We start from the raw sequence: 15,166 nt of genomic DNA, 5'->3' as shown, positions 1-15,166 counted from the left end.
AGTTTGCAGGAAATTGAGTTTTCTTGTGAAACACATATACAGGGTTTCTCAACTTCGTCACTACTGACATTTGTGCTGGATAATTCTTTGTGATGGGGGTGTCCTGTGCATTGCAGAATGTTTGGAGCATCCCTTGCCTCTACCTTTAGATGCCAGAAGCATCTCAGCCCTCAGTGTGACAACCAAAAGTGTCTCCAGACAATGCCAACCTCACCCCTAGCTGAGAAACCCCAGCCTGGTAAGACAGCCCGTCAGAGCTTTGTGCATGCATGAGTGTGCGTGTGTGCTGTGCAGTTGCTGCAGGGTTATGCTCAAGGCCATCTGGAAATTAATATCCACAGAATATAACCACCGGAATCATGAACATCTACTACAATAAATTGTCAAGGATCTGGCAGAGGTTAAACATGTCCAATAAAAATTCGTGTCTCAAGTTCTCCAGCATACGTGCCAAGTGCAATGCTCAGAAACTCTTACTTTCACATGAGGGGGAAAATATCTCACCCTTTCTCCTGTAAGGAATTCCTCAGCAAAGGAGTGTTTTCTGTAAAGCAGGAATCTTTAGACCTGGAGCTGGACATCTGGGGCAAAGGAGAGTGAGACCTGAAAGAGACAGGGAAGGAAACAGAATCACCAACACAGAAATAACGTATGTGTTCCCAGCACTCAGGCGCTAGATTCAAGAATGTGCCCAAGATTCAGTGATAAATCTTAAAAGGAAATTTGCCTAAGAGTCTGTCTGAATTATAAAAGGCTGAAGTTTTAGAAGACACCATAAGAAAGACCTCTCCTCCCCAACTCAATTGAAAATGCATAGCAGAAACTCGCATGGGAGACCAAATACTATGGGATGACACTTTTAGGCTCACTTTTGCATTAGCAGGAGATTCAGGCCACCTTTGCTATTTCATGCAGAGCTTCTCATCAAGAAAAACATTCAGAGGGATGGGCATGGTGGCTCACGCCTGTAATCCCAGCACTTTGGGAGACTGAGGCGGGTGAATCACAAGGTCAGGAGTTCAAGACCAGCCTGGCCAACGTGGCGAAACCCCGTCTCTACTAAAAATACATACAAAAAAAAATTTAGCCAGGCGTAGTGGTGGGCGCCTGTAATCCCAGCTACTCCGGAGGCTGAGGCAGAGAATTGCTTGAACCTGGGAGGCAGAGGTTGCAGTGAGCCGAGATCGCACCACTGCACTCCAGCCTGGGTGACAGAGCAAGACTCCATCTCAAAAAAACAAACAAACAAAACAAAAAAACATTCAGAGTCTCATTGGCCCTTTTGTAGGCAGAAAATTCTATTTCCTAAAATCACAAGCAGTTCACATTTAAAATATCCTAATGGCGTCCATTGGAAGACCAATCAGCACAAGTCAGGACCAAGGGGTTGGAATGAGACGACAATCAGAATGGCAAGGAGGAAGCTCTCCAAGGACAGCAGCCACAACTGAAGCAAAGCAAAGGTTTGCACTGGGCAGGATGGTCCTCCACCACACTGGCCTGCCTGCCATATGGAAGGACCACCATAAATGTATCATTCAAATCAGGAGCTTGTTGAAAAGGAAGTAACTGCACAGCCACAACTAAGTCCACCGGCATGTATGGTCACCCTCATTAAAGGACACATGATGTTAAAAGACAACCAGCTTTCCACGAGAAGCTGTAGGAACAATTTTCGTTCCTGATCACTGAGAATATGTCATTTTATATGCTGATGCATTGCCTTTCTTACAGGATCCCAGGCCAGGTAGAGATGCTGTAGATGCTATGAAACGTTCACCTGGGGAAATAACAGTAATTCTTTCTGATCACAAATGCACAACAAAGGAAGAAATTTTAAGAAAAATATTTTTGCTTGCTTCTTTCTCATTCAAGCATTCACCTGTGAGATAGACAGTAAGACTCCTGTGGATGAATAAAACATGGGCCCCTGAGTTGTGTCTAACACCAGCACCATGTCTCTGGGAAGTCAGAAAAGGAGTCTGTCTGGGGCCAGTGAGTATCTGCTGGGCGTGATCTCTGGGCAGCACTGGGCCACTTCCCATGGAGAACACAGGTGACTGAGGACTCTCCTCAGAGGCTTAACGGCCAATAGAGGTCAGCAGGGCAGGAGAGAGAATTATAAAGTAGGTGCTTTAACTTTGTCAGATGAAGGTAGAGAGATTTGGAAGAATCTCTCTGCCCAAGAGATTTAATAATTAGCATGCTTTTAGCTGCTCAAACTGGCTTACAGTTGAGATCCTCCCACCGCTGTTTCCCATAACTATAAATCTGTAACTGTAACTCCCTAGGTACATTTAGAAAATGTCATAGTGAGTGCACCAAACAACCAGATGTTTTCTGATGCTCCCTGGGATGGTCTAGGAGAGCTGAGTGTTACGGAGATGGTGACCTCCCTCACGTTACTTAACCCTGAGCTTCCATTTTCTCAGTCATGCAATGTAGATTAAAAGAAAACAAGGTCGAGCATGGTGGTTCAAGCCTGTAATCCCAGCAAGGTGGGAGGTTCGATTGAGGCCATGAGTTCAAGACCAGCCTGGGCAACATAGCCAAGACCCCATCTCTATGGAAAATAAAAATAATAAAAAATTATCCTTTGGGAGGCCAAGGCGGGTGGATCACGAGGTCAGAAGATCAAGACCATCCTGGCGAACACAGTGAAACCCCGTCTCTACTAAAAATGCAAAATATTAGCCGGATGTGGTGGCGGGTGCCTGTAGTCCCAGCTACTCAGGAGGCTGAGGCAGGAGAACGGCATGAACCCAGGAGGCAGAGCTTGCAGTGAGCAGAGATCGCGCCACTGCACTCCAGCCTGGGCGACAGAGCAAGACTCCGTCTCAAAAAAAAAAAAAAATTATCTGGGCATAGTGGTGCACACTTGTAGTCCTAGCTACTTGGAAGACTGAGAGGCAGGAGAATCACTTGAGCCCAGAAGGTCAAGGCTGGAGTGAGCTATGATGGAGCCACTCCACTCCAGCCTGGAGGAGACCCTCTCGCTTTAAAAAAGAAACAAAAACCCTTGGTTTTCTTACATTAACTAAGGAGATATAAATGGAATACATAAAGATAGATTGTGGATATTGATTCACTGAGGTTCATTAGACTGTGAGCTCCTTAAGAATGGCTGCCATGTTTTCATCTTGTTTTATTTGGTACTGTAAGTGGCACCCAGTTCAAAGTAAGTTCTTAATAAATACTCAATAATGAGCCAGGCACAGTGGCTCACACATGTAATCTCAGCACTTTGGGAGGCCAAGGCGAGTGGATTGCCTGAGCCTAGGAGTTCACGACCAGCCTGGGCAACATGGCAAAACCCTGTCTAAAAAAATTCAAAAGTTAGCCGGGTGTGGTGGTGCACTGCTGTAGTCCCAGCTACTGGGAAGGCTGGTGGAAGGATTGATTGCTTGAGCCTGAGAGGTCAAACCTTCAATGAGCTGAGGTGGTGCTACTGCACTCCAGCCTAGACAACAGACCAAGACCCTGTCACAAAAACAAATACATACATACATACTTAATAATGAATGGGTTAAAACCTAGTAATCATAGCTTTTTTGCATGAGATTGGCTTTTTAACTCAAATAAAACAAGTTTTCTAAATCATTAAATCAGTAATGTTTATAGACTCAATATTGACCCTCTGATGAGAGGACAGTGCTCAGGAGAGTGGAGGCACTATTGCTTCTTGGAAAGCATGACCCATGGGGTCTCAAAACAGCCCACAGCAGCACCACATCGCACAATGTGGAGGATTTACCTTCTTGGCACTAAGAAGGAAAATTAGAAATGGGGAAAAATCCAAAGTCCATTTTATCTTCTCTGTGGTGGCCGTATCTGGCTGATTTTCATTACTGTTTAACATTTACATTTATGTACTTTGTGTACACAAAGTATTTTATAATTGTAGTTAAGCATATAGGTAATCGTTTCTGAGCATTTTTATGTAATTATGTTTCTAAAAATCCAAAAATAAAATGAGTTTCACCAGGAAATTTCCTAGAGAGACTTTGGGCCATTCCAGTTTAAACTTAACACCATCCAGATACCATTTTCAGTGTTCCAAATCCATTCCTCTCTGCAAACAGGGGAAGCACCAAGGAGGCCTTGGGGCCCTGTTGCTTGATAGAATCCCTGGCCTGTGACCCACAGAGCTCACAGATCACATGTAGAGAAGATTCAGGATTGCCCAAAAACATTTTCCACAGGCTGAAAATAAAAATGGCAGTCCACAAAGCTGAAAGCCCAATTTTTTCTCCTTTTGACTTCAATAAGGTAGAAAATACTGATGAGATCTATATTATTCCTGACTTTTCCCCTTCTGAAAAAAGAAATCCCATTGACATTTTTCTGACTTCACTCTAAGACTGGGCACTGTCTAGTTTTACTAATTTCCACATTGTCTGATTTCCCCCATGTCTTAACAGACTCTGTATATACATTTACAAAATCCCTATGTGCCTATACATTTATATGCTTATAAATGCATATACATTTTATAAGCATTTATATGCTTATAAATGCCTATACATTTATACTTATTTTAAAGGAAATTACAGAAGATAACACATAAAACAACTGCAACTGTACATAATTCTATAATTCAGAGATACCCAATGTTAACATTTAGAGAATTTCCTTTCAATGTTTTTTTCCTACATATAAATGAATATTTTTAGGTCAGATTCATACATATGAGTGCAGAGACACACATTCACACATATACATATTCACATATACAAATTGCCTTGTCCTCTAATTGTTCAGCTCAGCTATCTCATTAGCATTTCACAGGTTATCAAATATTAGCTATTCTTCTACAACGTGATTTTTAATGCCAGCCATCATATTCCATTACATGGATCATCAAATTATGCCTGACCATCTGTCTGTTGATGGAAATTTAGGGGATTTCTGGTTTTTTACCTGGGTAAATAACAAACACTATGTGAGTCCTGGTAGATAACTCTTTGTGGTGCCTTTAATTATTTCCTTAGGATAGATTCCTAGAAGTGAGGTCACTGGATCAAGAAGTTTCTTGGTGCCCATGGTCCTTTTGCTGGAAGAGAGCCTGTCCCCATTACTCCACGTTTCAGTTACAGGCAGGAACAAACCGCTATCCCCACCAGTCCTGGGTATTAGCCATGTTTAAAATCCTCAAACAGTAAGTTTTAAACAGCCAGAATTGATGGATCTGAGGCAGATCCACCATCGTCAAGAACCCTTGCTACCATGATTATTAATAAGACGGGTTCATGCCAGACTGTGAGATGGAAACAGTTTCTTGCCCATGCCTCTGCCTCTTCTGCCCTCTTCTTCAACAGTTTCCTCATCCCTAGATCCCTTGGTTCTTTCTAGAACAAAACACTTAACAGTCCTATGATGCTTATATCATTACACTGGCAAAAAATGAGCTAAAAAATGTTGAAAATATTGAGTACCTAATATATGAACACTTCCAAGAGAATTTACATTTTTAAAGGCCGAAAAAGAGACAATGGTTAGTGCAAATGACAGTTTGGGGAGGTGGTGACTGGGGTACCAGGGATGGAGGAAGAGGTTTGTCCTCAGTCTTTCTTAGGCCTCGTGCCACATAGGCACCATTTATGCAGCCATTGCTGAGGTCAGTTCTGCTGGACAAGATGATACAGAGCCGGTAACAAGGAATGCAAAGTGCTTTCACTGCCTTAACCTTTGCATGACCAAATTCACATCCACAGATTCTCCAAGGGATGCCTGCTCAAGTCATATGCAGGCTCGTTCCCAGGCACCACTCAGGAAGACCACAGAGCAGGCAGGAAGGTCGAGAGCCAAGGGCTCAGGACAAAGGGCAGGTGGCAGATGGCGTCAGCCATGCAGAGCCCTGTAAAAGAGCTGCTGGGAGTGGGACCAGCCTGGGAGTGGGACCAAGAGAAATCAAGAGAGGGCCAGACTGGGAGTGGGACCAAAATAAATCAAGCAGAAGTCAGAGGGCAGGAAGGCAGCTAGTGGTCCCTCTACATCCAGGTCAGGAGGTCTGTAACAGGAAGGACCCCAGTGGTTGGTAACATTGGAGATCAGCTGTGAGAAAACCAAGCTGAGCAATGAGGCCTTCTCTGTAACAGAGCCTATGCAGCAGTGACCAGGAGGGGTCCCTCATGGGAAGTATCTCCAGGGCAAGAGACAGGCTGCAGACAGCAGAAGCGGGTTTAGGCCTTCTACTTGGGGCCCTTCACTCTCTGTCCCAATTACTTGACAGTATCTCTGAAGTATCCTGCAGACAAAAGGCCTTTTCCCCACCATATTATTACCAGGATTTTATTTGATAAGTATTAATAACAACCATGGTCATTTAAGCGAGTACTTTCTATGTTAGGCTCTTGCTGAAGCTATCACCTTTCTTATCTCATTTAACCCTCATGATAACCCTGAAGGTAGATAATATTATCCTCATTTTAAAAGGAGCAAATGGGACTCAGGATAGGCTCCCAGCTGCTGAGGGCAGGGCCAACATGTGTCCAGCACCCGATGCCATCCCCCAGCCCTTCCCTCCCACCAGGAGGCAACACATCCCAGCCTGAGGACTGTGCCAGGCATGGTGCCCTCTGTACAGATGTAGTCTGCATGGAGCAGCAGTCATGGGGAGCCACAGCAAGCCAACAGAACCCAGCCCTCCTGTAGCCCCCTCTGCCCAGCAGGCTGACTAGCAAGGTTTCACCTCTGTTTCTTTCTCTCTTATTCTTTCTCTATCCCTATCTCCTCCCTTCTCTATTTCTCTTTCTGTATCCCTATGTATTCTTCTCTCTTCTCCTCTCTTTCTCTCTCCCTCTCTCTGACAGGGACTCTTGTTTGTGGCCTGTTTTCATCCTGGCTTCACTGACCCAAGCTACCTTTCCAGGAGGAAAAAGCAAACTAGCAGGCAGTGGTAAGCTAGGTTTACCCCAAAAGCAACCACACAGAACACAGCCAAACATGTTTCCCATGGACAGAAGGCAGATCTGAGGAAGAAACATGAGAGGGGAAGCTGCCAGCTCTCATGGGCAATTTTTCAGAAGGCTTGGAAGGAGACTATGATTCCTCACCCGTGTACAGTCAGAGCCTCTGGGAGTCTGGGATCATTCTGTATAAGCAAGGTCAGCCCTTTAAGTGTAACGTAACACAGAAAAAATACAGTGCAAAGTTCAGCACAGCTTTGCATAGTGGCCCTATGCACACATTTTCAGGAAATAGAGTCACAGAACAGGGAGAGTACAGATTCACAGACTTCTCAGGAAAGAGATTATGGGTAAAGACAGACCACAGTCCATCTAAGGAACCAAGGAGAAGTTTGAATGAGACTCTTTGGGAAATTAAAATATTGAAAAGTATACTGAAAAACTGAAAAAACACAAACATGATCAAGCAAGATGCATGCTCAGAAAACATCTGAGAAGACTGTAAGCGCTCACCTCATGCTGGTCTCTAGGTTCAAGGCACACCCAGCCAATTATGAAGGATTGACCCAGCACTAAGTCATTTGGCAAAACATGGATAAATAACTAAACAAAATCAGTGTAAACGGACTAAGCTCTCCAATCAAAAGGCAAAGAGTGACAGAATGGATTTTAAAACACACACACACATACACACAGTTCAATTATATGCTGTCTACAAGAGATTCACTGTAGATCAAAAGACACAAATAGGTTGAAAGTGAAAGGATGAGAAAAGATATTTCAATGCAAGTGGTAACCAAAAGAGCGTTAAGACAAAATAGACTTTAAGACAAAAACCATTACAAGAGGCAAAGAAAAATATTATATAATGATAAAAGAGTCAATTCACCAAGAAGTTACAAGAACTACAAATAATATGCACCAAACATTAGAGACCCAAAATATATGATGCAAACACTGACAGAACAGAAGGGAAAAATCACTCTACCATAATGGTTGAAGACTTCAATACTCCACTGTTAATAATGGATAGTATAGCCAGAGAGAAGATCAATAACAAAACAGAAGACTTGAACAACATTATAAACCAATTGGACCTAACAGACAAATACAAAACACTCCACCCAACAATAGCAGAATACACTTTAATCTAATGTGCACATGAAACGTTTTCCAGGATAGACCATATGTCAGGTCACAAAATAAGTTTTAATAATTTTTAGAAATTTAAAGTAATACAAAATATCTTTTCCAATCATAATAGGTATGAACTGGAAATCAATAACAGAAGGAAAACTGGAAAATTCACCAAAATGTGGAAATTAAACAACATACTCTTAACCAATCCATCAAAGGAGGAATTAGAAAACACCTGTTATTGGCTGAACTGTGTAGCTTTGAAATTCCTATGTTGAAGCCCTAACCCCTAGTACCTCACAATGTGTGAATGGGTTTGGAGATTAGGTCTTTAAGGAAATGATTACGTTAAAATGAAGCCATTAGGATGGATCTAAACCCAATCTGACTGGTGTCCTTATAAGAAGAGGAAATTTGGCCAGGTGCAGTGGCTCACGCCTGTAATTCCAGCACTTTGGGAGGCCGAGGTAGGTGGATCACGAGGTCAGAAGTTCAAGACCAGCCTGGCCAACATGGTGAAACCCTGTCTCTGCTAAAAATTAAAAAATAGCCAGGTGTGGTGGCAGGCGCCTGTAATCCCAGCTACTCGGGAGGCTGAGGCAGGAGAACTGCTTGAACCCAAGAGGCGGAGGTTGCAGTGAGCCGAGATCATGCCACTGCACTCCAGCCTAGGTGACAGAGAGAGACTCCATCTCAAAAACACACAAAAAAAGAAGAGCAAATTCGAACACACAAAGAGACTCCAGGAGCACACATGCACCAACAGAATCATGTGAAGAGGAAGGAGGAGTGGGGCCATCGCATGTCAAGGAGACAGGGCTCAGAAGACACCAACCACACCAGCATTTGACCTTGCACTTCTAGCCTGAAGAACAGTGAGAAAATTAATTTTTGTTGTTTAAGCCACACAGTCTGGCATTTTGTGATGGCAATTCTAGCAAACTAATATAATACCTTGAGACAAATGAAAATGAAACATAACACATCAAAACTTATGTGGTACAGTGAAAGCAGTACTAAAAGGGAAATTTATAGCTGTAAATGCTGACATTAAAAAAGAAGAAAGATCTCAAATTAGCAACCTAATTTTATACTATAAGGAACTGGAAAAAGGAGAACAAACTAAACTCAAAAGCTAACAGAAATAATAAATATTAGAGAGGAGATCTGTAGTGAATTTTAAAAATAAAGAAAATTAATGAGACCAAAAGTTGGTTTTTTGAAGAGATTAACAAAATTGACAGATCTTTAGCTAGACTGACTAAGGAAAAACTCAAATTACTAAAATCAGAAATGGAATCAGGGACATGACCACCAATTTTTTAAAAATAAAAAGTATTATAAGAAAATACTATGAACAACTATATGCCCCAAAATTGGATAACCTAGATGAAATGGACAAATTCCTAAGTACACACAACCTACCAAGACTGAATCATGGAGAAATAAAAAAATCTGAATAGACCTACAACCAGTAAAAAGATTGAATCAGTAATCAAAAACTTCTCAACAAAGAAAAGCCCTGGATGAGATAGCCTTACTGGTGCATTCTACCAAACAGTTAAAGAAAAATTAACACCGATTCTTCTCAAACTCTTCCAGAAAATTGAAAAGGAGGGCAAACTCATTCTATGAGACCTAACTTCCTAACTCATTCTATGAGGCCAGCATTACCCTGATACCAAAGCCAGATGAAGACACTATACAAAAAGAAGACTACAAACCGATATTCCTGGTGAATACTGATGCAAAAATCCTCAACAAAATACTAAATACTAAGCAAATCAAACTCTGCAGCATATTAAAAGTATTATACACCATGATTAAGTGGGATTTATTCCTGGTATACTGAGATGGCTTAAAATGGGAAAATCAATCTATGAAATACACATTAACACAGTAAAGAAAAAAAACACATGAGCATCTTAATTGATGCAGGAAAAACATTTGACAAAGTTCAACACCCTTTCACGATTAAAAAAAAAAATGCACACCCTCAGCAAACTAGGAATAGAAGGAAACTACTGCAACATAATAAAGGCTATTTATGAAAAACGCACAGCTAACATCACACTGAATGGTGAAAGACTGAAAGCTTTTCCCCTATGACAAGGAACAAGGTAAGGATGCCTGTTTTTCTACTTCTACTCAATGTAGTATTGGAAGTTCTAGCCAGAACAGTTAGGGGAGAAAAATAAATGAAAGGCATCCAAACTGGAAAAGAAGTAAAGTTTTCTCTATTTGTAGATAACACAACTTTATGTGAAGAAAACTCTAAAGACTCCATTTTTTAAAACCATTAGGATTAATAAATTCAGCATAGCTGAAGGATACAAAATCAACACACAATGGTATATTCACACAATGGAATTTCACACAATAGTGGAAATAAATGAACTACAGCTAAACAAACCAATATGGATAAATCTTAGAAACATAATGTTGTATGAAGAAAAATAGAAGAATACACACATGATGCAATTTTTATAAGGCTCAAAACCAAGCAACACTGAAGAATACATTGTTTAGGATAAATTTATTTGGTTTTAGACAGAAAGAGAGAATGTGTGTGAGATGAGAGAGAGAGAGAGGCATGCATACACACACAGGAATTTTAAATACACAATTCCAGAGAGAAGTCTCCATGTTGGGAAGCAAAGAGATGGGGTAAAAGAGGAACAATTGGTTGGTGAGCATACAGGGGTTTGTAAAAACTAAACTTCATAACTTATCCATATGTTACATATATTATTTTGTGTAGATCAAATATTACATGCTATTTTTAAAGGAAGAATGAATTTATCAACTTGAAAACAAGACAAATTTGCACAATAAATAAATGATACAGAGATAGGTAGAAAATAGGAATTCAAGAAATGATGGGATGAAAGACTGTACTGAAACCCAGAAATACAAGATGAAAACTAATCATTTCTACTTATCATTTCTAGTTATTCTATGAAATGAAGAAACTCTTATTTTAAAAATGCCTTCTGGCCAGGCGCAGTGGCTCATGCCTGTAATCTCAGCACTTTGGGAGGCCAAGGTGGGTGGATCACTTGAGGCCAGGAGTTCGAGACCAGCCTGGCCAACATGGCGAAACCCTATCTCTACTAAAAATACAAAAAAAAAAAAAAATTAGCTGGGCGTGGTGGCGTACACCTGTGGCCGCAGCTACTCAGGAGGCTGAGGCAGGAGAATCACTTGAACCCAGGAGGTGGAGGTTGCAGTGAGCCAAGATTGCACCACTGCACTCCAGCCTAGGCGGCATAGTGCGACTCTGTCTCAAAGTAAATAAATAAATAAATAAATAAAATGCTTTCTAAAAATTAAGGGACTTGGAGGGAAAGTGAGTATTAATAGGAATATTAAAGTTTCAAATGAATTGCCAAACCAAGATGCCCTGTATATTATATATTAATAATAGTAGAAAAAGGGATTAAAAGAATGCAGTCTTTACAAGTGAAAAGTTTTTTCACTTTCTCTCTCTGCCAACATAATAAAATTTTATTCGTTTATACTCCACCAATCCTAGCAGTGCCCCCTAATTGGAAAATATGTTAGGGTTGATGTTAACCTTTGTTCGAACAACTAGTTTCATTACAGATGGTGCAGATTAATATTTTTAAGAGAATGTCTACAAACTGTTTAAAAATGCTTCCAGAGAATTTGTAAGGACAGTTAACACAAGAAATGTTGAATATAAATGAATATTAATAATTGGCAAAAGTATAATCATATGCCCCAAAGCCTGGGGAGGTATTCACTGAGAAATATTTACAGGAGCAATTTTAGGATTACTTGGATGTAAGAACATCACCTGTATTTAAGGTCTAATTTTAATTGTCCTTTCCCCTAAGGAAAGTAGTTTAAACAGCTAGTGGGCCTAGTGATACGATTTTTGAAGTTTACAATTCAACAGAGAGAGGGAGAGATGGTAGGGTAGTGCCTGAGCCCAGTGAGACACAAGAAGTAGACATACCAGAAATAAAGCCAAACATGCATGGCTGTTTCTATCCAGCTTGCTGTGAAACTGGTGATCGCTCAGTAAGTGTCCAAAAATCACAATAAAGAAGATTGGTACCCATTTTTTCTGGGGTTTACACACAGGTAGTAAAACAGAACATTTGATCCTTGGGCTTAAGTAATTCCTCAGACATAGGATGCAATCCTTCCTTTTCAAAGCAAATGGATGGAATGTGAAAGACTCCTGTTTAGAGAACCACTGCCATGTAATTAAACAAGTTTTCAAATCTCAGCCCAGTGTGCAAAGAAATCAGTATTGGAAGGATTGTTTTCAGGCAGAAAAAACCCGAGGGAAGAAATCAGACCAACATTCACTCCAGTTAGCTGGAAAGCCCCAAAATTACTTATTAACATTAGATGGGCTTGTGATTGGGCTGGTTATTGAAGAGATAAATCATTTTTATTGCACAAAACACAGAAGTATACTCCTCCCAAAACAAACCAGATGGGCTATGCTTTTCAAGGAAGAAAGATAAGATTCTTCATGTTAATGAATGGTGTGCAGGCCATGAGTTAAAAGCTGTGTCTTTTCCTAATAGCCATACTTTCACAGAAAGACCAATGAATGCTTGAGTCCTGGAAAGGAAAACATTGAGCAATATCAACAGGAACACAGATGGGCAGACAGTACCTCCATATGTTATTGGATGAAGCTTGAGCTCATTCCATTTTGCCAGAGTAGACAGCTCTCTGAAAGACCATTTTACAACTTGTGTTAACATTTTTCATATTATATATGTGTATGTGTACAACTTGCTCAACAGTGATATCCCACATAAAAAAGGGGAAGTATAGTCTTAAAAAATTATTCTAACCCATATCTAATTTGAAATCAATGAAACATTCAAGGGCATTCTCTGAAATGATAGTAGGTGGCAACACATGCATGAAGCAGATGGCAGATTGTCCCTATCTCATGTTCCTAGGTAGACTCTGCCAGTGACACAGTGGCTAGGTATTATTTCCTAAGCTCTTCTTCGAAAACCACTAGCCTTCCTGGATACTTATCCAGGATGCTTGTCCAGGATGCTTGTCCAGGAGATTCTTGTCCCAGTGGCCTGGCATGGACCTGACACATACACGGCCTGGAGACTCGCCACAGTGAATAATAGCACATTACTCTGCAGATGGCAATTATCCCTGCCACGTGCTACAGGCATCTGAACAAGTCATGGCTTTACAGGATTTTCTGTCTATTTTTTCTATCAATTAATGAGAAGGGGGTATTGAAATCTCCAACTATGATTCTTTCTTGTGTTCTATCAGTTTTTGCTTCGTGTATTTTGCAGCTCTGTTACTAAGTCCATATGCGCTGTGAATTATGTCCTTCTGATCAACTGACCCCTGTATCATTATGGTCTGGCCTTCTTTGTCCCTAGTAATATTCTTTGCTCTGTAACCTACTTTTTCTGATATTAAAATAGACATCCCATTTTTCTTTGGACAGTATCAGCTTTAGCATTGTATGTCTTTTTTCATTTTTGTATTTAACCTATCTCCATATGTTAATACTTAGAATGATTTTAATACTTAGAATGGGTTCCTTTATAAGTAGCATATAGTTCAATTTTGATTTCTTTCCCAATATGACAATGTCTACCTTTTAATCGAGATAATAAGTCCATTCACATATAATGTGATTAGAAATATATTTATGTTTAAATCTACCATCTTGATACTTGTTTTCTATTTGACAATCTGTTCCTTGTTCCCTTTTTCCACCTTATTTTGCATTAATTATTTTGTATGATTCCATTTTATCCTTTTATTGGCTTATTAGTTATAACTCTTTTTTATTCTAGGTATTGCTTTAGGGTTTACAGTATACATCTTTAACTTCCCACAGTCTAACTGAAAATGATATTATACCCATTGCTGTAGAGCATACAATAGGAATATATACATGTATGTACACATATACAGTATATAACACTTTACCTCTATGGTACACCGTGGTTCACATACAAGAAGAGTGTGCTTCCATTTCTCTCTTCTCAGCCTTTGTATCACTGCTGTCACACTTTTACATGTGATACGAGATGCACACTTCATTTTGATTATTTTTATTTCAATTGCCAATTACCTTTTAATGATAAGAAAAAGGAATGTGTAGATTTACAAAGCTGTCAGTGGTGTTTCTGGTACCCTCAATTCCTTTGTGCAGACCTATTTTCCTCTGATGGAGCTGGAGCTCATACACCCTCTGCCTGGCTGGACCTCACACTCACCATTACCACATTTAACTCAACATATCAGGGCCACTTGCTTATGTAACTGCCTCCCAGCACAGCACCTGGCACATAGCACAGAAAATGCCAGAACTACTTAAATCCAGGCTACAGTATTTTACAGAGAAATCCAGTATTTCTCTCTAACAAATACTTCTTAGTTATCTGTCACAGTTTCCTCCAAACTCATATACACTAGTCTCTAAAACAGGGTGTTGTGCTATTATCACTCTTAAGACACCTACAATATCCTGGTGATATCAGGTTGATACTGAATATTCATACCAAGACCCCCAGTCTTGAGAACTGCCCCTTCCTGCAACACAGACCACCAGCTCTTTACCAGGGCAGCTGCTCGGTGTGGAGTTGCTGCTATGAGATGGCTGGCTGGTTAGGGGCCACGTGTCCTACCCCTTCCATTTCAGGGGACCACAGAACCAAGTCCCAGATAGTGGCCAGAGGAGGACATGATGGATGACACTCCAGGCTCTCTCTTCCTGTGCGTCATCCACCCTCTCTCTTCTTCCACATTCCAGATGGACTTTACCCGCAGCGCCATCTTGGAAGCTATTCTACCAGTCAGGATACCAGAAGGAAATGGGCAGCTCACTAAGTCAGAATAATTCAAGGAGGATTCAATAAAGGGAAAATTTGCAAAAGTGTAGGCAGAGTGTAGGGAAAACACGCGTGCAGTATGATGGCGTTAGGAACAGCAGATCTGTTACCACCCCTGGCCTGAAGGGGATAAAGAGAGGAGGCAGTTCGTCAGATCCCAGAAGAAAAGGGTCTTGCAGAAGAGCCATTCTGAGATGAATGGAGGTCTCTTGTTAAGGACACATCAGCCACAAAGGTCTTTCTGGGAGGATA

At 40.8% G+C, this 15,166-nt stretch overlaps 1 protein-coding gene across 3 annotated transcripts in view; it reads right to left on the bottom strand.

Annotated features, from left to right (window-relative positions):
• OCA2 (OCA2 melanosomal transmembrane protein) overlaps positions 1-15,166 on the bottom strand; it is a 353,285-nt gene that overhangs the window by 280,883 nt on the left and 57,236 nt on the right. For all 3 annotated transcript variants that reach the window (NM_001131493.2, XM_054531033.1, XM_054531034.1), the window contains 1 exon segment: positions 505-603. In NM_001131493.2, the coding sequence (NP_001124965.2) occupies positions 505-603 (99 nt within the window).

The sequence above is a fragment of the Pongo abelii genome, chromosome 16 (assembly GCF_028885655.2).
Source record: "Pongo abelii isolate AG06213 chromosome 16, NHGRI_mPonAbe1-v2.0_pri, whole genome shotgun sequence".
Lineage (NCBI taxonomy): Eukaryota > Metazoa > Chordata > Mammalia > Primates > Hominidae > Pongo > Pongo abelii.
Note: the sequence above shows the minus strand (reverse complement) of the source record. Positions and strands in the feature narration are given on the sequence as shown.